The sequence below is a fragment of the Fundulus heteroclitus genome, unplaced genomic scaffold (assembly GCF_011125445.2).
Source record: "Fundulus heteroclitus isolate FHET01 unplaced genomic scaffold, MU-UCD_Fhet_4.1 scaffold_54, whole genome shotgun sequence".
NCBI lineage: Eukaryota > Metazoa > Chordata > Actinopteri > Cyprinodontiformes > Fundulidae > Fundulus > Fundulus heteroclitus.
Window position 1 is genome coordinate 1,504,200 of NW_023396967.1, and position 23,846 is coordinate 1,528,045.

General features: G+C 40.6%; 1 protein-coding gene across 2 annotated transcripts in view; it reads right to left on the reverse strand.

Annotated features, from left to right (window-relative positions):
- si:rp71-79p20.2 (zinc finger protein 704) overlaps positions 1–23,202 on the reverse strand; it is a 54,490-nt gene extending 31,288 nt beyond the window's left edge. Inside the window, exons 1-2 of one of the 2 annotated variants that reach the window (XM_036132772.1) lie at positions 22,700–23,202; positions 19,137–19,372 (exon numbers count right to left, since the gene is read on the reverse strand). In XM_036132772.1, the coding sequence (XP_035988665.1) occupies positions 19,137–19,372; positions 22,700–22,951 (488 nt within the window). In that variant the 5' untranslated portion in view covers positions 22,952–23,202. The remainder of the gene's footprint in view (positions 1–19,136; positions 19,373–22,699) is intronic. The other variant, XM_012862325.3, reaches the window with a different exon arrangement.
- Between the last annotated feature and the right edge of the window lie 644 nt (positions 23,203–23,846).

Here is a 23,846-nt window from a genome sequence, read left to right on the forward strand (position 1 = left end):
CTCGGGTAACATTTAATGGAATAAAAAAAAACAAAAAAAACGTAGGCTATCCCAAAGCTGCTGAGTTTTTCCACCAAGTCCTCCACTGTTCAGTTTACTGAAGAGTTTTATACTCCTCCTGAGGATTTAAAAGCATTACAATTACACTACAGATGTTATCAAGCAGCTGGGGAAGATGTTGTTATGCATTCAGAGAGAAAGCAGAAGTTTAACCAGCCGCCCTAACGCTTTTAAGCTGTTTTCTTCTCTTTGTTAGGCTTAGATGCTGTTAAAAAAACAAAGCTAATCATTGTGGGGATGTTTGGACTGTAATGAACTCATATCCTGAAAGACCATTTCTCTGAGCACTGGGAGCTTCCTCTAGCTGCTCCACTCTAGGAACAAATTCTTTTAGCCTATACAGCTGGTACTACTAATGTTTTTTTTTTTGTTTGCTTTCCTCTTACCCTATTTACTCTTCATCTCATAAAAGACACTAATAAAATGAAAACAGTGCATTTGGATTTTCTAATCTCATTCATGCGCTTTATTTCTGTTTATAGTTACGTCTTCTGTGACTCAACAACCCCAGGTACCGCTGCTGTTGCATTCAACAACTGTTATTCTTCTACAAACATGAGTTGCATTACTTGTTTGTGGGTCGCACCTTTTTGTCGAAGCCTCTGCTCGGCTTTCCACAGCAAAGGAGTTCCAGCGGCTTGCTCTCGCAGCCTTTTCCTTTTTATGGCGCAATAAAGTTTGAAGCCGCAGACAAGACTTAGATGTGTATCTTGTTTTCCAGGAAAAAAAAGGGCTTGCATCACACAGGCCGCTTGCATGAGGGTTAGTTTAAACGTCAACAGAGAAGAAGAGACAGATGGAAGGCTGCTGGGCGGCTCTATTAGGCTTTATTGTGTGGAATATCCGCTGAACGCGACGGGTCTAGATTTCCCTGTTGTGACACACTGCCAACAATAATCCCTCTTCTTCTTATAAGCTTAGCTCTGGTTGCTTTAAATATCACTTATTCATCCTGTGTGATCATGTGATCAACGCGACCCCCACCAAAAACAACATCATAATGTAGTGTTTGTATGCCTCTCACTGTGTGTGTGTGTGTGTGTGTGTGTGTGTGTGTGTGTGTGTGTGTGTGTGTGTGTGTGTGTGTGTGTGTGTGTGTGTACACTTCCTAATATCCAAAGCAGCTGCATGTGTCTAGCGGTGGCAAGGCAGCTGGTGTTCGACCTTGATGGTTAAAGTTTAAAAACAGTCTCGCCTAAACGCCTAACTAAAAATCAACCATCAAACGCCTCTCTGTTGGAGCCACGATGGCACGTACATCCAGAGCGCTCCCTCTTTATCTATAATGAACACAAACAAAATGCAAATGCACGCCAGGCCAGAGCGCCGCAGAACTAAAAATACGGGGCGGTTTCCAGTTACACGTCGTGGCCAGGTGGAGGTTTTTCATTGTGATTTTTTAGAGACTGTTTTCATCACTTATCCCTATGCCCCCTTAAGAGTTGAAGAGGCAGACAGAAAAGCAACAGAATATTTTTGTTCTCTTATACGTCTCTCTCTCCCTCTCCCTCTCTCATCTTTTCCCTTTCAGCCCGCTCAAAGCTCTACAGATCCAGGCTGCCTGTGGCTTGTTTATAAAGATGAGTCATGATTCGTTATCTCAAATCATAACAAGCCAAAGATGAAGATGATACACGCATTTAAAAAAAGGTGCAGGAGTGGAGTGACAAAGAGCTGGGCCATTGTCAAACTGGAATAGCTCGCGTAACACGGAAATGTCGGGAGGCTACCAGACCTAACAAGGCTGGCGCAGGTGACCGTCGGCTCAGCATGCGGCCTCAAGAGTCGCCTCATTCAAACCCGGTAATTATAGAACACCCACTGCTCGAAATCCTGCGATCCCCTCTGTCTCCCCCCCCCCAATCATGCTGCCTTGACTCCATCAGTGTTATGTAATATCATCTGCTTCCCCAATCTCCAGGTCGGTGGCTAGCTGCGGGCAGATTGTGGTGATTGACAGTAAACAGTCTCCCAGCCGACTCGACACAAGCGACCGCGTCTGCAGTGGGGATCCCGTCGTCTTTCTACATAACCTTAGCTAGAACGTTTTAGAAGAACACCTGATGAATATAAACGCCATTATAAAGAGACATAAGAATTTCACTGTGTTTTGGTACTCATCCTTCACATTGCAGTCTCCACACATGTCAGGCCTTTGCGTAAGCCCATGGGCACAGAAGTCCCCCAGAGGAGGACGGGCTCTTGGGCAGGAGCCGTGTCTCTTTAATGTGGGCTCTCACTGTAGAGGCTATTCAGCCGTAACACAAAAAGGCCTCTCTTTCTCTCTCTTGATCCTCGACTGCAATCCTTTAGGACACAAACAGCTTTGTTTCTGGCAAAATAATACAGGACACACATGGAGCAATAAAGCGCGAGTTCTTCGATGGCAACATTTCTAACTGTAACGTAAAACACATACGTGCATACACACAGTTTAATGCGCAAGCAAATTCACTGGTCGCAATAAATTTGCTCGTTTTGGCCCCCAGGTTAAATAGGCTGCTAGTTCATGTCATTTCAAAAGGTGCTCTTGGCTTTTCCGCCAAAAAGAAATTGTAAATCACTCTAAAATCAACTTTTTTTGCAAATAAAATGTATAAACTGAACCTGAGGGTGCTACTTCAATGTTACTGTGCAATTTTGTTCAATTTTCATGTGAACTTGTTTAGTTCTGCAATATATGTCTTAAAACGATCTTAGTGCTGCCCTCTTAGGGTTAAAAGGAGGCTATTGCAGTGGAATTTTCCTATTGGTTCCAAGGGTACATGCTTTCGTCGCCATAGCCCCGTGTTTGGGTATAAAAGCATCTCAGTCAGACACACGACCCGTTGCCCTTGTGGGGAGTCAGACTCAGGAGTTGGAATGATGAGCATTGAGACCGTTGATCAATACTGTTTAGCATTCCTGCTTTGAATGTTAGCCCATGTAAGCCATGATGCTGCTAACATCACTGTACCTCTCAGATTCTGCACCCATTCTGTCCTCCAACTTTGGCAGTGTACGCTTCGGGCATCACTTAGTCAGAGCCTCGAGTATGAGGCTCAGACTGATAATGCTCAGAACCAGTGGGATCCACAAAGCCTCCGTCAACCTCCTGTGACAAAGGGGGTGAAAAATCCTCCATCTCAAAAGACCAATCTGTGGCAAAACCACTAGATGTTGCCTTGGTCACTTAACGTTTCAACATGTCACTTCCCTTCATCCTGACCCCCCCCCCCCCCGGCACACTTAGCCCTTGTATCTTGGAACCGCCCACTTTGGTTGCATTTTTCTAAATCTGTCTGGGGGACGAAGCTATACCTTTACACCAGGGTGAGTTACAGTTATAAGTTATAACTTTGGCTCCACAAATAAGAAAACGCCCAATGTTAAGCAAATCAAACAAAGCAACAGACCTAAAAATAATCAGCTCAGAAGACGCCTTTATTTATTATGTTGCCAGAGGGAGGACGTCTAACTTTTCCCCCTCGCAGTCAGTTTCGTGCTACAATATCAAAAAGTAGCGAATACAAACTTCCTCTCAACTTTTCGCCATTCCTTTCTACCATCATATCTATTACTAGGGGCATGCAGGGAATTTGTTTTGACCAATAGCTGTAGTTTTTCCCTTCCCAGTTTTCCCATTTATGCCTAGGGCCTGCAAATAAAATAGGCCCATCTGTGTAAAAACCTACAGCTTTCTTGTCTGACAGTCTGTCTTTCTTCCTTCCTGGAGATTCAAGCCACCGTTCCATTTTTGCATTCTTATTATGACATCCATTCAGGTTAGCTGTATCTAAACAAACCAAACTATCCTTGGTTGCATCAGCAGCGGAAAAACTGGATTCATTTATGGACATTCTCAGAGTTTATGAAGTAAATCATATCAATAATATGCCTGTTTTCTTATCTTAGAAAAGCAGAAAGTTCAGATAAAAGAAAATGAAAGCTCATTCACTTAAAAATACAACCTATAAATAAGACAGGGAGGAATAGATTGAAACAGAGAGGAATGTAAACTCTAAAAGCCCTGAATTGTGGTCAGTTGTCTTTCTGCAGCACTTGTGCTCCAATCTTTTTGCTCATTCTTCACGGCCTACTCCCACTTTTGCCTTCTCCTGAGTTTTGCCCTTCTGCCACAAGCCAGAGCAGGTTCTTGCCTGGTTTCCGGTGTTTTGTGAAAGCAAACCATTGCTGTTAGAAATTCACTCTGCTCTGCTCTCTCCCACAAAGCCAAATGTCCACAGGCAAGTGTCAGACACAGAAAGTCGAGAGTCATTAAAAAAACTGATTACAATCTTCATTTTTTTTTTATAGACAGTGAAAGTTAGAAAAAGTAGGCAGAAGAGCCCCCAGCTAAATACTTCAGAAGTAATTTATTTTTTTGATAACACAACATATGATGATGTGTATGCAGTCAGTGTAAGGAAAACAGGAGAACCGAGCACGACACAGTACACTGGAACAGAGTGTAAGTGGATGTTATTTGCTTTGTTTTCATTAAAAATAGCTCACGTGTTTAAAAAAAAAAAGTTCAAATCCAATATTGTTTTGCCTTTTTACAATATAAAGAGTATCAATATAATGACTAAAAGGGTTAAAAGAGAGTACTTGCTAGTCTAATATCATATTCAAAATACTGAGTGATCGTTATAGTTGTGCAAATTAGAATAGTTACATTTTTTGAATAGTTTATTTACTCTATTTGATTCCCACAATTTAGCTTTTGACGTCACGCGCCTGTGATGTATGTTAATGCATAACATTGTTTCCAGGAAGTAGACGACCCTTTATTTGGCACCTGACTACAATGTTTTGCTTCGACCACAAGGCGACCATAAAGCGCCAAAGGAACATTTATGAGAGAATTTGCATAAAAAGTTTTCCCCTTTTTGAATTGCTCATATCTGACTGAAACACTACAGCTAACTTGGATAAATGCATGGTGTGCCTTTTTTTTATATTAAAATGTATCTTTTTTATCTCCACATGGCAGATAGCATTATTCGTAATGTGCCTCTGTTGAACAAGCAGGAAAACAGTTGGCTGTCTGATAATATACTCCAAAACCACAGCATTTTGTCTGCATTTTTGTGGCGCCTGAAGTCTAAACCTTGTGAGATTTCCAGGTCTGTAAGAGAGAGTAACAGAATCGGGGGAAATCTAAGCAGCTGTTTCCATCAGTTAAAGTTGTATTAACCACAGTTAGTAAGTAAATAACTGCACTTCCATAACAATGCAATTAACTCAGTTCTTCAGTATTTAAAGTGATTACCAGCGGATGAGGAATTAATCTCTACGTTGGTTTCTTTAAATTATGACGTTTTTGCCATTTTATTCTTTAATATTTACTTAGTCATTTCTACCAATTGCTGATTTAGTTAAGTCAACGTTGTAGTGACATATAGTACCAGGACAGTTAAATACTTAATCACACTTTCACCTTTATATATATTTATTGTGAATATAACTATTGCTAACAGCACAAAAGGGATTGCTTAATTGTATTTTTTTTTACAATTTGACACAGAATTTCTATAAAAGTCAAATACCTTTAGCAGTTTATGCAGACCTCATGTCTCAAAATCCATTTAAATCTCAGAATGGTCCCTCCATCGGTATCACACAGAACATTCTGATTTTTGCAAATATATAAAGCACTACGTTCTCTATATCCATCCTCTGTGCCAACAAAGGGACCGTTATTAAGATGAATGGAAGCAATAAGAGCACATTATGGAAACACTATAAAGAGACAATGATCATAAAGAGGAGCATTTGTCTGCAGACAGCAGCTGAAAAGCAGAAATCTGCTTCTGCATGACTGTGAGGATATTATACCCTCACTGCTCATACACTTATTCTTAATTACAAAGAAACTGAGACATGACTACTTACTTTCACAAAATTGGAAGAGAATAACTGTGAGCTGGATGCAACTGTGGGGTGCCCTTGTAAGATTTGTGCATTTTTTTTATTTTTTTTTTGCATAGCCAAACCCAAACTGACAGGCAGATGGGAGAGCTTGCCAGACACAACTCTGGCCCAGAGAAAAAGTCGTGTCTTGTAAATGGCTGAAGTGTCCCGTCTGTTGAACAGTCAGCTCTCTCCCTGCCAAGTCTCCTCTCTTTCAGACGTAAACACATAAGCTAGATGCACTTTGATTCGGATTAAAAAGGAGCAAAATGCTTTTGTATATCTTTGCAAAAATCAGTGCATCTAGCTAAGTAGGGCAATCTTTAGTTGAGGCTGTCGTTGCAACGGCCCCTTTGAAATTCAGATATATTTTTTTTTAAATGGCATGTCTAATTTATTAACATTTGACTAGTAATAATCATACAAAATTTGACACGGACCGTCTTTAACACAGGTGAGTTTAATTTTCATCAAATCTTATTGTACTCATTAAAAGACAAAAAAGAAAGACTTATGCATGCTTTTTTTGGCATGAGAACCACCTTAGAGCTAGGAAAGTAATCCATATAATCCAACTACAAGATATATGGACTACTCAAACCCTGAATGTCACTGAAGTATTCTGCCATGATTAAAGATGATTCAAAACACAGTTTGCGATCTGTGAAACCATTTCTCTGCGAAAAGAAAAAAAAAAATTGTGATTTCTAGGTTTCTTCAAAATATAACTAAAATCCCATCTCGTCTCATTTTTTGCGTACTCATCGTTATGCATCGTCTCCTCTTGTGACCTAGATGTTCCACCCATAATCTTCCTTTTACCTCAACAGAAACGATGCAGTTAATTAAAATTATGTTAATTAGGCCGTTTTAAAAAGCAGGGTCGAGACGTTAGACCAGTAGATCCAGAAGACCTAACCCAAAATCAAACGCCAGAAATACCACCAATCGATTGAAAATCAACATAAGTGCTCACATAACTAGTTAAAGTTATAGCCACTAATCTTAATTTCTTATGACCTAAATGTAATCGCCATCAGTGGCAGGAGTTGGGGAGATCGTCCAGCAATTGGAAGGTTGCCGGTTCGATCCCCTGCTCCGACCGTCTTAGTTGTTGTGTCCTCGGGCAAGACCCTTCACCCGCATTGCCTACTGGCGGTGGTCAAAGGGTCTGGTGGTGCAGATGTACAGCAGCCTCGCTTCTGTCAGTCTGCCCCAGGGCGGCTGTGGCTGCTAACATAACTCACCACAGGGTGTGACTGTGTGGGTGAATGAATGAATGAGTGTGAAGCGCTTTGGGGTCGTCGGCCTTGATAAAGCGCTACAAAAGTGCAAGCCATTTACCATCTAGTCATATATCCATCCATTGTCTCTACCCGCCTATCTTTGTAGGATGGGGCTGCCGCCTATCTCCAGAGGTCATTGAGGCGGGTACACCTTGGAAAGGTTGTCAGTTCATCAGAGAGAAACACAGAGACACACAAGGAAAGTAACCATGCCCACACACACTCCAAGAAAGCAATTCACAGAGGCCAATTAAGCTAACATGCAAGTCTTTGGATTGTGGGAGGAAGCTGCTCTACCCCGTGAGAGCACATCTCATCTCTTGAAATTAAAATATGTATGTTTATAGAGTTTCTCATTTCTTTAAAAGGGGCTTTTCCAACAAAAGATACAATTCTCAAATTGAATGACAAATAAAGAACATGAGTAAACGGATCAAATTCAAGGATGAAATACCCATTTCTCTCTGTAGATGACATAAAACTGACGGCTAACATTTGAGGTCTATTGCTTTCCTTATTTCTGTCTCCTCCAGCTTCATTTTTTCCATCTTTTCCTCATGGTGCAATTATGGTGAGCAAAACACAGTGTAAACGCAACCAACTGAGACCGCGGTGTTGATTCTTGGTTCAAACCGGATTGGAGCAGATTGGGCAAGAACGAGGGAAGGTCGAAGCAGTTAAAACATCAGGCTGGATCGTCATCCGTGCTCCCTGATCAGTTACCGACAAGGGACATTTTATAAAACTATTCCCAGCTTGGAATGACTACAACACTCTCTATTACTGTATCAAAGCAAAACAACACACATTTGGGATTTTGTATTAAAGCCCAGTGTGGGTGGAAGTGCAGCTGGCACTTCTGTTTTCAGTATACAGTATGTGAAACCTCTCAGTATTCCTATACTGAACCGCTATGAGACTTCTAGGGGTTATTTGGACACCAATGGGTACATTACTCTGCAACTGAGTGAACGGCTTCACACACTCAAAGCTTTGTGCAGTGGCATGTTGGTGCTGGAACCCAGCACGATTTAAGATTAGGTCCAAAGTACCTTTAGACTCTCCTAGTGACAAACCTGTCTACCTTAATCAAGGCAGCAATCAGCGTCCAGATTATCAGCAATGGTCATCTTAAAAATAAACTGCATATAAATAAATGAGAATCCAGAAGTATTTGGACTATTCCGTTTTATTTTATTGCTTGTAAATTGGGTGACTGCAAAATTTCACGAGGCAAGGAATATGTAATTTCCTACATGGAAGTGTTCATTTAAAGGGTTTAACAAAACCATTTCTAACACAGTGTCTAATTTTCCTAATGAGTGTTACTAGCTGTGTGCATCTTAAAGCAGAGTAGACCATCTGTGAGTTATTTCAGGAAGGTGAATCATGAATACAGACTGCATTAAAAACGCATTTTCGCAAGATAGACTTAAGCCGTTAAAAAGACTTGACTTTGATCGATCTCACTCTGACATGACCACTACTGAAGCTTTTACTGCTTTTGAAAGATCAAAGTTAACATCTTGTACATCAGTCCGAACGGCCACAAAATACAGATCAGACTCAAGATCTAGAGAATTCATTATCTTAGTTTAGGGGATAATGATGAAGAAAATAGCATTATATATCTCCAGAAAAAAAGCTTAGAAGCCAATTGTTCAATAACCTTTTGAGTCAAAATAGACTTTCAGTATTGGAGAAAACAAGACAAACAACAGTTGACTTTGTTCGTTGGTAATATGATGCATGTGAACTTCCTTTAGTTGATTTCAGTTTTAGTAAGTTCGGAAAGTTAGGGGAAACTGAAGTATAAAGTAAGGGCAGTGAAAAATGTGAATTGTGCAATAGATCTTTTTAAAGACAGGATCAAAGTGGTTTACAACCTGGCTGGATGTCTGAATTTGTCGTCTGTACTTTGATATTTTGGCTTTTGATTTTTCCACACAAACTCAACAAAACCAATAACAGCATTCTCATAATGCATTTAAACAGATACTTTTTTTATAGCTCTGTGATTTTATACCTAACAGTGTTTAAGCATACTCAAGCATTTTTTTCTACATTAGACTTAGACTTAGTCTACATTCCTGCGTATACTAAGATATATGCACCCACTCTGAGGTCAAAAGCCTGGTAGATATAATATAAATTCCAGTTGGTGTTCAGAGGCTCAGAACACAAAGGTTGCGTATTGTCACCAAGTTAGGGAGCAACATTTTATCAAATTAACTTCCAAAAACAAGCACATTCCTCAGACTAACAGTGATGCGATTCCAAAATCCCATTGTTCACTAGAACTAAGGTGACCTTATTTTGTTTTTCTCCAGCATCTAATTTTAAATTGTTGAATTAAATAGTTTCAATGTTTAAAATGCGTGGTCAAAGCATTTGAAGACAATTTTTTAAAATGTCAAGACTCTTTATTGCCTTGACAGCTGCTTGTCCTATTGAACAAATGCTATAATTTTGTTAAACTCCTTAGCCTAAACCTGGATTAAGCCACCATCTAGAGTCAAACGTTTTGTAGTACAGAACAAACGCTATATGCTAAAGGTTGTGACGGGACCCCATATGACACAACAGGTGATCCAATGATGCAATAGCCAGAAGTTTAGAGGACAACAGCAATAGGGCATATCTGTGATAATGAAGCCCGACTATGTCAATCTGTGTTTAGATTGCCATCTATCTCATGCGCATTGCCAGATAAGACTAGGAAACACACAAGCGTTTTCATTTGTAAGACTGTCTGATTGCTTGTCTCGTCTGTCAGCGCCATTTGTTGGAGGGCACGGAGATAGGTCATTATCCCAACCAACAAAGCCCTATTGTTAATGACGTGCATGTCTAAACACACACTTGAAGAAACACCCACAAAGCGCAGCGGGTTGCTCAGAACTTACAAGTAACTGGGCTCATGGGCGTGGTGCCTTTTTATTGTGTTTTTTTTTTTTATGTTGATTCAAGCTTTAATCTTCAGAGTGGAGTTTAGGTACAGTCGTTTCAAGCACAAGTACGGAAGATATGTAATCTCTGCACTCCATTTGGGTTGTTTCTTCACCCTTTGATTTACTTACTCCCTCTCAGGCCCTGGCATTTTGACAAATCACTGTCCACAATGTTTAACTTTACCACACTGCATTGACTGAAAAGGCAGAAGTTCACCACTACTCTCTTCCGCAACCAAAGCGAAGGACAGCAATGTCAATAATGCTTCAGGTGGAACCGAGGTCACGGACAGCTGAGGTTTTTTCAGCATGCTGAAACAACGCATCTCCCTTGTCTTAAACGCTGCCCTAGTGAGGTGCAGGTAGCTGATAGGGTTCAGGGTTACCTGCAGACAATAAAAGGGAGAAGATAGATAACTCAGATTTGAAGACAACTTTATTAGACAAATAAAAACTAAATTGTAAGTCAAATCTAAACGCTCACACACTGCAGACAATACCATTCATCTTATGTACAAAGGAAAAATGGGAAATCTAGGAATTTCTTTTGTTGTTGAACTTGTTGGGTTTATTTTTTTATGTGTGTGCATTGTATGTAGATCTACAGTTACAGTTCTCTAACAAACCAATAAATAATAGCTATGGATGGCTCCTCCATAGCACACTGCGCTTATCTAAGCGAGGAGGGTTCAGGTATGTGGAAGTTCATTTCTGAGGGCCAAAGCGCCTGATTATCAAGGTGAACATTCTAAATCTACATTTCTTTAGGGCAACAGACCAAAAATGTTACAACATTTCAAATTATACTTTATTTAAACTGAACGCCGCTCAAACCGTAATCAAAACTGATGATTAACCTGAATCTCTCTGACTATTGTACTGGTAAGTACAGCAGAAACAACAAAGCAGATGTTGTCTTTAATTTACATCAGAATTTGAATCTAGCGGGTTAGAGTACAGCTACACAGTAATATGGAGGAGCTGAGTAAGTGCACACTAGAGTAGCCTTGCCTTTTTTTGTGTGCACAAACTGCGGCGCAGCAAGTTAAAAAGGTTTGTGGGGACATTATAGATGAATCTTGCTATATGGGACAACAGCAACATCTCCTGTTTTGTCTGTACCTGCAGTCAGTAGTATAGGTAGCAAGGGATTCTGGGAAACCCTTAGAGCAACGGCTTCACTGCATTGAAGTGAGGTAGCTATGAATGTCTGTGGATGAACTTAATTTGCCTTTGCTATAAGTGCCTTGGCGTTAATTGTACCCTATTTTCAGCAAGTCTGTTTTATGTCTGTTTTTTATAGATGAAGTTCATGGCTAACTAGATGTAACATGCCATCTTTCTAGACATATAATGTGCTGTGCCTGTAGGCAGTGAAGATTGTTGTTTCATCCTTTGTTTTGACTGCAGGTACGTGTCAGATTAAAAACAAATTTTTTACTGTTAATGATACATAGTGTATAAAAACTACTAGTACTCTATAAATCCCTGAACGGTTTAGCACCAAAATACGTGACAGACTTGTTATCAGTGTATCAACCCTCCAGAGTCTTCTGACTCTTATCTACTCTGCATACCCAGAACCAGAACCAAACAAGGAGAAGCAGCATTTAGTCCCTATGCTCCACTTATCTGGAACAAACTTCCAGAAAACTGTAAAAGTGATAAAACACTGAGTTCTCTTTAAATCAAGGTTAAAAACACTTTGTTAAGGATTGAATTTGACTGTTCTTGTCAAACTGTTTTACTGAAACTGTAAATTAGTTTAAGTTTGTAGTCCAACTGTTTTAAAAATCATTAATATTTGATTTTAGTTTTATTTAGTTTAATTTTTTCTACATTTCATTCCAACTTGCTTTTATTCTGTTTTTATTTTCCTATATTTTAATCATGTAAAGCACTTTGCCCTGTCTTTGTACCGAAATGTGCTTTACAAATAAGTTTGCCTTAGCCTCTGTCCTTCAGGTTCTGAGGGTATCACCTTATTTATTGGTTGTCCCACATGCCAATCATTCTGACGCGCTAACTTAGTGGTTAGCTTTGATGTTAGCCATCATTGTAGCTCCACTGCTCTCACCTTAGACAAGAAGTGAACCGTGTTCATGTTTATGAGAAGATGAGGGTAACCTCAGTAGAAAGAAATAAGACCAGGGTGTATTTTCTTTCACACAATTCCCCCGAGGAGCGGAAGAGCAGAGACGGTCTTGTGTAGGAGCAGTTCTACAAAAAGGGACTTGAAGAAATTTCTGGAAAAATCGCAGACTCTACATTAAATCATTCAGTTGTGGTCAATATACAATGGAACTGCAAGCCTTTGGTCTAAATTCTTTGTTGTTGTTGTCCCCACAGTCCGAATTTATCTCCTGTTGCTCTTTAATGGCAAATCCTAAATCTGACTAATTCTACTTTCTGACAGCTAAAGCAGCAAGATGAACTCCTATGTTTCATCTTGTCTGGATTTCAAGAGGATTTAGTCTACCTTTGAAACAAAGAGAAAACTTTAAAACTAAGTAGGATGTATAATAATGATCAAATCTGATTGCATCCGTTCTTATTGCTTGTTTACATGCATGTCACTGAATCAAAGAAAGCCGGAGTAGTCCAAAGTGCGGTGCCAGCAGCCATAAGCAAAAAATACTGTAAAAATTAGGGAAAACAAAAAAATGAGAGGCAACTGAAGCTGGTGAAAAGGAAGAGGAGGAGGAGCGGCGCACAACAGCTGCCCATTGGTATGAAGACTTTGTTGGCTAGAGGGACAGAAAGGCCCACTGAAGAGAAGGAATGACAGTTGAATGTGTCATCTCTAAACGCTGCTGTGGTAGAACAGGAGGCCTTATGTGAGTGACTATCAGTGTGGGTGCAAAAGACATGAAGCATTTTACTGCAGCAACGCCAGAACTGCTCAAAAGGAGGCTCCTCCCCTTTGATAACGTTTCCTCCTCGTTTTGTCCTTAAGAGAAAACCCCACTGAGGAAAAGATGTACATTATCAAGCATTCACTTACACTGGTGTAACAGTTTAATAGGCAATATGTCGGTGTCAAGTACGTTGTCTATTCAAAAGTACTTTTGGAACACATCAGGCTCCTGTGTGTTTACAATAATTAATTTCCTGCAAGACAGTATTCAGTTAATTTGACGACTGTGTACCTACACACACACACACACACACACACAAAGCAAAGCAAAACAGATTTTGTCACTTCCCGTCACTGTTGACGTATGCTGACTCAGGATGAGAAACCTACTTGCATTAAAAACTGGATTGAATTTGAAGGTATTTAGATGATTTAAATACACTGAATTGAACTGAACTTCTATCAGTTGGCATTCTTTAGTGTTTACTGATTTATTTAGCTACAGACCTGATTCATTGGCTGAAAATGTACTAGATACGAGCTCCTCGCTTGTCCACCCGCCTCTCAATCTGGAGATAATAAAGCTGCGGTGTTAAACGATGACCCGTCAACTTATCGTCTGCCGTTTTAAATCGCCTGCTCAGCTTTGCGACCCAGATCCTGAGCTTGACCTGCCAGACGTGCCAGATGCCTGCTCGCGTCCTGATCCGGGCCCTCCCCTCCTGCATAACTCCATTCATTGGGGGGTGACCTCTCACCCTTGCCTGTCAATGCAAAAGCTTTACCCTCCTTGCGGTTTGGAAGAGAAAAGAAGAAGGAGGGCTGATGAGACACGTGAAAACTAATCATCAAGGCGCAGAAGGAATTTTTTTTTCTCTCTCTCCAGCTAAAGATAACACTGACAAGTTCAAACTACTGAAACGTAAGTAAGCAGCGACCTTAAAAGCAGTGGGTTGCTGTTGTCAGTGATTTGAATGTGGGTTAGACATCCCAGGCTAGGGTGGGGGGTGGGTCGCTGTTTCATTGACTCTGACCTTCAACAACCAGCTGTAATGTCTCCTATGGGAGCAGAGGATTGGTCGTGTAGTGGTCATGGGGAGGTGAGCTGGAAAGGTGGTGGACTTCCCTCTCTGCTGGCCATGCAGTCTCGCTGACTTTTACGCAAACTACATGTCAGTAAATATAGAAGAAATACACCACAAATCCGACCCCCCCTACTCACTGCCGGTTGCTTTGGTGTCCTGTTTATGCCGACTCAGTGTTTTCCATTCATGTTAGCCGACCGCGTACCTGACCAAGGACAGATAAGAGAGACAAGCTCTTCTCATCAAAATAAAAGTAACCCCTCCCTTCTTCATCTGGTCAGGCCATACTGTTTTTTTTTTTTTCTTCCATGTTCATTTCAGCTAGTCTTTGTTGTGTTATCAGGGCCCTGGATCCTATGCTGATGAGTATTGACAGGTCGAAACACACTTTGCTATAGGGTGTGAACGCAAGAGAGACTTAATCAGACACAGGACTCCCGTGGAGGGGGCGCCGTTGACAAAACGGGTGGGGGTTTCACAAGATGTTTAGGAGGTTTTAGTGTTCTTAATCGAACAGGCACACATGTGGGTAGGTATATTGGCTCTTCCTCTCTCATCCTGCGAGGGCTTTGCCCGGACTTGTTGAAGGGATAGTGACCTACTTTACAGCCTTTGCAAACCAACAAGACAAGCCGTGAAGTGCAGAGTTTTTGCACAAGATACAAAAAACGCAGCAAAGCAAACCAACAGGAGACGCACAGAGGGTTGAGCAACTTATTCACAGCAAAGAGTCTCCCTAAGTGCACTTAATCCTGTCACACAAAAATAGTAGGACCTAAGCTGGTTGGAAAACAAATGAAGATGAATGGCTTTGTTGACATTATCTGAAGCAGAGTACAGAGTGCAGCAATAGCCCTGCTGGTCACACCCACAAAACGCAGAAGCAGATAAACTTCAGAAAATTTCAAGCACCACATAACAAAGAAAGAGGAAAAACAAACACCCCAACATTGAGCTGCAACTCTTTCACTGGGAGAACTCCTGTAAGTCAATTTTTCCAAAAAAGATTTCTGTGTAGTGCCTTTGCAAAACATGTCACATTCATTTTAGGGCTGTAACTAACAATGAGCCAGGAATCGGAATTAAGGCAAATTCTCCCTTAATCAGCAAAGTAGTAAGATCCAGAAGAAACAAACTAACAACTAGGACTTTCATCCATTATTTTAAATGACTAATATTAAAGGGCCTACATCATGCAAAACCCCCCTTTTTTGAGCTTTTAGTTATGTTATGATACTAATCCGTCATCAAACATCATTTTTCTGGATTCATGCATGTCAAAGTATTCCTTATGAATTCTGCTCTCTGAACAGCAGGCCTCTTCCTCTTCTAGAAAACAAGTGGTTGATTACGGTCTACATACAGTGCTGATTACCCATGCTATCCAGAAAGTACCTACCTTCACCATGCAGTCCCTGCCCAGTAAACAACACGCTCACAGGTAGCGATGTAAGGGAGAGCGCATACGCTTCTACTCAAAGTTGAGACCAAGTGGCGGACGCAACATGAAGCGGTCCAAATGGAGTGGGATTACTTTTGCACTGTTTGATGAGGATGCAAAACGCTCTTTGTGGGGTCCTGTTTTTAAATGTAAACACTCAACAAGTTCCTTAAGATGTCAGCTAAATAGAGCCGGCTGCAATACGGAGCAGTGTCGACTTCTTAACCAAAACACACTGATGTGCTCTCTGAAGGCGAGGATGTGATGACAAAAGTCGCTAAAAGTCTTAAAATGATAAATAAGACATGAGGCCAATCGATTTTGTGGGGATTATTAGTTTTTCAGATATTTTATTCTCTTCAACTTATTTCTATTCAGTAACCTAAGAGATTTCTGTTTTGTTATAGTTTATAAATATGACCGAGTTTAATAATGTGTGAGAAAACCACAACATTTGTTTATTCAGTCAGTATTTAATACAGGCAACAATAAACTGTTAAAATATAATGATGGGCCTCTTTTGAAAAAAATATATATATAAATGCCATTCATGTTATGGAAAGACTTTCTTGACATAAGAGAAAACTAGTTTTTTTAAGAAAGTGCCCGTTTATCAATTAATCGTTAGTCGGTCGATAAGATCAATCAATTTTAGATTAACTCAATCGATAACTTGCATCTCTAGTCAACACAACTAACAACCAAACATTAACCACTTGTAGCTTCGCCATTTTTGAGCTTGGACTGCAAAATTGAGGCGATAAATAAAAATGGCGGATTCGTGAAATTGGTAAGATGGAAGTCCGTTACCTTATTCAGCAGTTCTGCAGCAAATACTGTGAGGTAAATGTTCAAAAAACGTAATAGAGAATGGAGAAAACCAAGCACCAAGTGCTTGAAAAACGTGACCCAAAGAGTATTATTAAAATATCTACGCAGCACCTGGACAGACTTTAAATTCTAATTTTCAACACTCCCAGAAATTCCGAGTGCACATCAAAATGTATTTAGGTGCTAAAAAATGTATTTTGCACAATATGTCCCCTTTAAAGGCCAGCATGCTTTGATGTACACATGAGGGATAATACACAGTTTATGTGAGCATATTTTTTGAACATATTTTTAAACAATGCCCTGTTTGTGTGAAAATAATTTTGACTATTCAAATTAATGTGGATTCCCTTTGCAACAAGAGTAGTTTTTAATAGTTCAAAATGACCTCTACAGTGAAGGAGAGACTGTGTTGACTGCAGCAGCTTCCTGTCATGAGTCATGTGACCCATGCCGAGCCCCTTGTCTACACAGTAATCCGTTCAGAGAAAAGCTCCACAAGATGCTGCTAAATAAAATATTCATTACAATTGTTGATAATCAAAGCAAGTCGCTGAGTTTATGAGGCAGGATAAATGATTTTGTAAGTTCTGTATTGCTAAATGTAAGTAGTATTAAACACAAATACTAGCATTAGCTTAAGACCTAGCACAGCAAACTTCTCTGCATGAAAAAAAACTGCCAACAGGAGCAAAACATATGTTTGTTGCAGACTGTAGTTGAGTTTAATTAGGTGTATAAATTACAATCAAAAGGCTGTCCAGTTAAACACTCTTGTTGGGGCAAAATATCCATCGCATTCGAGAACAGTCAATGAGTTAATAGAAACAAATCACAGAAGAACTTTAAAGCTCCTGAGTTTTCAGACATTTATTTTTAGTAGGGTATCGGGGTCGCAGAAAATAATTATTTTCTCTAATCACTTAGATTGGTATCAAAGACAACAACTAATTTTAACTTCATACTAAATCACTTTAACAAAATGATGCCAAATGTGAGTTGTTCAGTTGGCATGAGCGCCTGCCACCGTTTTTAGAGGGAGTTAGATGGCCTACGGTAGATTTATCAGGGTTGTCGCAGTGTTTTCAGTAGTTTTAGTAAAACCTCACTACACAGAGCCTTATTAAAAGACAAACGGGTAATCCATTCATAGCAAACCTAGCTTAACGCATTTAAAGTAGGAGCAGAGATGAATCATCACCAAGACACGATTTACCCTTAAAAAAATGAAAGCAAAACAACCAGAAATCTTAGCCAGGTAAAGCCCCTGCAATATTATAAAGGTTCAACGGTGCAACATACAGACTTCCCCATTATGACCACACAGTAACATTATGCAATCTCTCTTACTGTCTGCATAGTGTCAGCGCTGATTATGTTAATGTGGTAGCAGTGTGCTGAGATTGCTAACTGCGCAGAAGGGAAAAAAAACAAAAAAAAAAAACAGCTTTGCATCTGGTCAGCACGTGGACTTAGGAGACAAAAATAGATGCTTTCTTGGCCATCGCAGGCACTATGTTAAATTCAAGAAGTACGTTCTGATTTAAGAGCAGACTCGGTGTTGGAGGCCCCCCTAGAGACTTGCCTGATCAGCGACACATGAAATTCACGTTTTCAGGAGGAAGTAAAGAAGTGTTAAAAACCCCGCTTAACCATGCACGCCCTTTTGCAACTTTCACGAGTTTGTTCAGTGCAGCAGCAATCGTTTTTTAATCATCCGGAACATATCTATTACACTGAGCTCACGGACGATTTTGTTTTTTAAAGTTATTTAGTATTTAAACTGTACATGCTCCAGGCATTCTAATAATCTGTCAGCATCATCTGACAAACAGGTAGGGACTTGACACGAAAAGCAACCAATAGCTGACTAAAAAAAAAGAAGAAAAAAAAAAGAAAAAGATTACCAGTTTTAAGGCTAAACCGGCATCCACTCCCAGTCCTATTCCATGTTACATAATCACTTATCAGTGCACTGGATGCTCGGTCTGTTTGCTCTTCGGACAATGGACTGCATGTGCATGTAGTTGACACCAAGAACACTTTGGATACAACTGGATTGGAAAAAAAAAATCAGGCGAAACAACCAAAAGAACGGCAAACATGAATGCCAACTAATCCAAGCAGAAACAACAAAGTTCATCTTGCTGTCTGAAATAAAAGAAAAAGATAACACACCAACTGGACTCTGTAGAAGAATACCATTTACAAACAGTCCATACAACCTCAGACTAATAAAAAAAAAAAAAACTTTCCCAAAAGCAGTTAACTGACTTATCAGTAGCCTGCCTCCTCCTTTTTTTTTTTTTTTTTCCTTCTGGTCAAGTGATTGAGCAATTCTGGCCTGACTGCAAACTCTGGCTCTCCAAAGGCATACTATTTCGAAACTATTCTAGATGGAGCACTAAACATGCGGTCAGTTAACCAGTACACCCCCGCACCATTCAGACCAAAACCACTGGACGGTTACAGGCAGATGGTGTATTTCACTTCTCTGGAGACCTCATGAACACAAGTCTGAGATGAATGCAAAAAAACAAAACAAAACAAAACAAAAAACTACCAGAGCCAGTTGCTTTTATAACAACAAAGTCACAGCCAAATTAGCCTCAGACGCAAGAGCTGTACACAACGAAATACCTCCGTCTGTCTTAAAGCTAAGCCTTGCGGTCCAGAAACAAAACCAAAAATAAATGAGTCCATGGCTGTTGCTGGCCTCAGTTTTCATACCTGTTTCTGGGGACTGGGATGTGGGAGGAGGGGAGGGGTTGTCTCTCCGCCTGTGGGACATTCTGCCCCTGTGCTGCCCTGAAGCTGTTGGCCAGCTCTGCCTGTTTTCCTGGGTTTCTGATGTCCAAACTTATGGAGCTGCCCGGTAACTGCCTGCCCGTGCCAAGACAGAGGGTGGGACTGGCCCTCTTCAGGATCCCGGTGGAACCAATGTCTTTTTGGTCTCTGGGGCCTGTCTGAAAAATGAAGCAAAACACACACGCTGAACTCCCCTTTCATCGATCCAAGCCGAGAGGATAACTGATTTGTAAAAGTAGAAAGTTCGATTGTCAACTTGTATTTGATCCAAGAAAAACTGCTTTTAATAATGTCGTGGCAAGTTGTTTTTGACTCGTTCTCGTTTAGTTGCATTAGTAGGATCGCTCAAGATTTCAAAGTGAGGTTAAAATGTTAGAAAAACAGTTACTACAGTAACTGCAGAAGTCTTCTTTTAGTGGGAATCTAAATTGGTCGGTAACAGTTGGTAACTAAGGCTGATGGCTAATCCGAGTGGACCCGAATCCAAAGTGGACTTCTAACATATTAAAACACCTCCAAACTCAAAATCACCATAGTGATTTCTAAAAATGCTTCTTATGAATACTTTGACCATCATCATTGCATTGGGCCGCTATTTCTAGTAAAAACCAATTAGTTATTTACATGGGAACTGGAGGTAGAAGGCAGTACAGTTTCCGTGATCGTTCTGTGTGAAATACAAACGGAAAATGAAACATGTAAAGCATCTCGGTTCGACAACTACCTAAGTAATTAGCTAATAGACAAGTAATGCATATTATGCATTCGTTTAATCTGTCAGCCTCACCCATTGAAGGTGATGACAGGGGCAAACACTACTATTGACAATGTGATTAGTCTGTATTTGAAATGCTGTGCAGGATAATCAATCAGGTCATCAACTACTGTAATATTTTTGCCTGCTTGCAGCTCTACTTTTTTTTTTTTTTTAAACAGAAACTTACTCTTACCTGAAAACGTTGTACACGCTTTGTACTTAGCACCCTGCTTGACACAGAAATAATTTTAGTGGCGAACCTCATCCCGCCGCCATGTCCGGTGCAAATAATATTTGGTTTCAGAGCAAAAAGAAACTAATTTATGTTCTCATAACTGGTAATTACCATATTTTTTTAACCATACTTAAAATCCTTAAATTAAAAAAAAAAAAATTATGTTGCACCTTACTATCCGGTGCGCCTAATGGTCCAAAAAAATATATGGTACATCTTAGAAATTTAGAGTTGCTCAAAGTCGGTGGAGGTCAGTTTTGGTCTACGCCGCTCTCAGACTAGCCGTTAGCTCGGGGCTCAGCTAATCTGGATTTATACTAAGTTAGGACGCCAAGAGAGTAATTTTCTGCGGGACGTGCATACGGACTATAACCTTTTAAACTCACTTGGAAAATCCTTAACTTCTTTAACAGAAAGTAATGATCGGTTCTTGTCAAGGCAAAAGCTAAACGCTTACACGTCACCCAAAGACAAGCCAGTGTTTTCATGTAAAACACAAATAAGGGGTGGAAATAGCATGTGGGCATGAAAAAAAGCCATTCACAAAATCTGCAAAGAGGTTTAAAGGGATGGTTCAGATTGACTGAGGTAAATCTACCTGTAATACATAGATGTCAAATAGCATTGAGTTTACAGAACAGTAAATACATCCTCAGATCACAGAAATGCAAACAGCTATTAAGCCTGTTTAGTTGATGTTAGCAAATTCAAACTAATAATGCTAACCAATGACAAACATTGCTAAATCGCCAGATATTAAACTGTGACACTTTCACAAGTTACTACTGAGTTTGTCTGCCTTTACATTGGTTGGCCAACAGTATAAATCGGCCTCATGTGACTCGTAGTTCAACTCCAAGTTTCCAAAAAGTTGAACGAACTTGCGGATTTATTTTTATGGTTTTTTTTGACAGTTTGTCAGTTGTGCAATGGCGTCGAAAATTGTACCTTCCGGTGCTTTCCCAGTTCTCCAGAGGATGTTGACTGGGTGCATCAGCCGATCAGCTGGACTTGTAGAGGTGGCAGGCAATCTCAACAGTAGCATAAGTGACTTAAATGTTGTTTAGCCGAGAGAACAACCACCAACCCTGCAATCGTCTCTCATGAAAGTGTGGGTGCTCATAAACCTGCTAATAAAAGCGTTGTTTCCCCACTTATGTGAACATTTTCAAGTTGAGTTATCCTAAAATGCTAAAAAAAGAGGTAAAAAAGCCAGCCTGTCCGAGTCAGACTGCTGGCATTTCACCACTCTCCCTGGAGACCTCTTCACTTTTCCCACAAACTCCTCATACGACTTGTGAAACTATTACTGATAATATTTTCACAAGACCTCACTTTAAAAAAAAAAAAAAAAAAACTAAACTATCCTTTTAAGTTATTGCCAAAGAGGCCAAGTTAATATAAACCAACATTTTTCAAAACTTTTGCCGCCTGCCCCTCCTTCTCTCTCCTGCAGAAGCCATAAAAAAAGTTCACCCCACCCCAAACAGCACGTACTCATTTTTCCTCCCCTCCTGATCAATCATTAACAACTGCTTGGATGAACCGATGTGCAAAGAAAGGATCCGAGTTGACGTTAGGGCCCAGAAAACAAAGCTCGGCATATAGCATGTGCAAATGGTCACACTATAATAATAATTAAAAAAAATAATCATATTGATTTAACCCAGTTTCCTCCAACACCCCCCCCCCCCCTTCCCTTCCAGTTATCCGTCTGCAGCTCTTCCCCACCCCCTCCCTACAGTAACCATATACCTCAAGGGGGCCCGCCCCCAGAAAGAACCACTAACATAAACACACAGCAAGGCAGCGACTTTAATTCAACGCAAACCTGACTGAATGTTTATAAAAAAAAAAAAAACATATCGTTGATCCTCTTTCTTTTTTACCTATATAGATCACAGCTGGAAAGGACACGACTTTATCATTTGTTATTTTTCATAAAGTAATGACTGAAAATCAAACGTTTGGCTGAAATCAAAGCATTATCAAAGTTACCAAAAAGGGAAAAAAAAAATAATATTCGTGTTTAAAAGTGGAAGCATGTCTGCGTGAAGGAGCCGGGCCTGCGCGCGGCCAGGAAGCTCGCGCTTTAGCTCCGCCCTGAGTCGTGGGGGGAGGGGGGGTAAAACCTTGCAGTTTTACTGTCCCTGCCCCCCTTTTATGCTGTAAACTTTGCTCACAAGAGTGAGCCGCCATTTAAAGCGGTTAAAACGCAACACATATGTGCACACTTTAACGGACGCCTCGGTGAAACCGGGACATCTAAAAAAAAAAAAAAAAGCCACTTTGTGCCACGAGAAAAAACGTAAAAGCAAGCGGACAGCTGCGGCCGCTTCCCCCGCGAGCATCTTGGCCGTTACCGTTACCAGCCATTAAGCGGCATATGTCAAACTATAACCCCGACGTTAAACCCCCACCTCTCTTGCTCTGTGATGCCTGTAGTTGCGTGGGTATACGTGTGACCGTGACAGCTTAAGAGGAGTCACTCACTTTTTCCACGTCCTGTAACACTCCAACACCCGGCAAGTGCCCGCTGCCGGCCGACGAAGTTCGCTCGTTTTTAACCGCCGCCGTCGAGCCTCCGTCCGTCACGTATTTGTAAAAGATGGGCCCCGGCGTGTAGCTGCTTTTTTCCATCGCTGGGACCCGGTTGTTGTAGCGGCCCGGCCGGTAGTTGAAGTCCACGACACCGCCGATGCTTGCCCCGACCGACGACTTTTCCAAAATGCATTTGGACTCCATATTCAGTCAGGGAGAGTGGAGACTAAAGGAATAATGTCGGCTTTCTGTAGGTTTTAGTGCAAAATGCGCGAGTTACATACATTTATCGGGATTGTCGCAGTTTTATAGGAGCTGTCTGAGTCCTAACTTCTATTCTAGTCTACATGTGAAGTTTTTTTTTTTTTTTTTTTCCTTCGCTGCCGTCACCACCGCAGCCCAGGATATCCAAAAAGCCGCCCGGTTAGAAGGATAAAAAGATTGTTTTGCCTCTTTCCTCCAAACCAATGCCACGCCCCCTCTGCTGCGCTCCTATTGGTCCGTAGCGTACATAAACATTTCACTTTGGCACGCGTCCACGTTGAGACTGCTTCTGATTGGCTGTTTCGGTCGCGTCAATCACACTTTTTTCAAAGCAAGTAATGTGTGCGAGCAATAGAGAAGGGGGGCGTGACCGGGCAGGATACCGGCCGGTGTCTGTCGACGAAGACCCGTGAGCAGAGGAAAAACAGCCTTCAGTCCCCAGAAGCAAACTGCGCAATAACGCTTCACCAAATGAAACGGCTACATAGTGGATTTCACATAACAATGGACGAAGTTAAATTTAACTGTTGATCATTCAAAATAAAATAAAATAATAGTTGACTGCAAAAAAAAAAAAAAAAAAAAAAACAGCAACACATTGCTATTTAAGGAAGCTGCTCTGCAAAAAAAGAAAAACTGCAAGTTTCCTTTGGTGAATGAGTGAAATGTGTAATACTTCTAGCTTGGAAATCTTGAAGTTTTCTCTTCTAAAGTACGATAAATGGTGTGATCAGTACATATTTTGTAAAATAGCTGAAGCTTTTTACAAGCAACCATTCTAAGGACATCATTTTGAAAATGTATTGTTTTAAAGTTAATACTCAGACCATTTCTA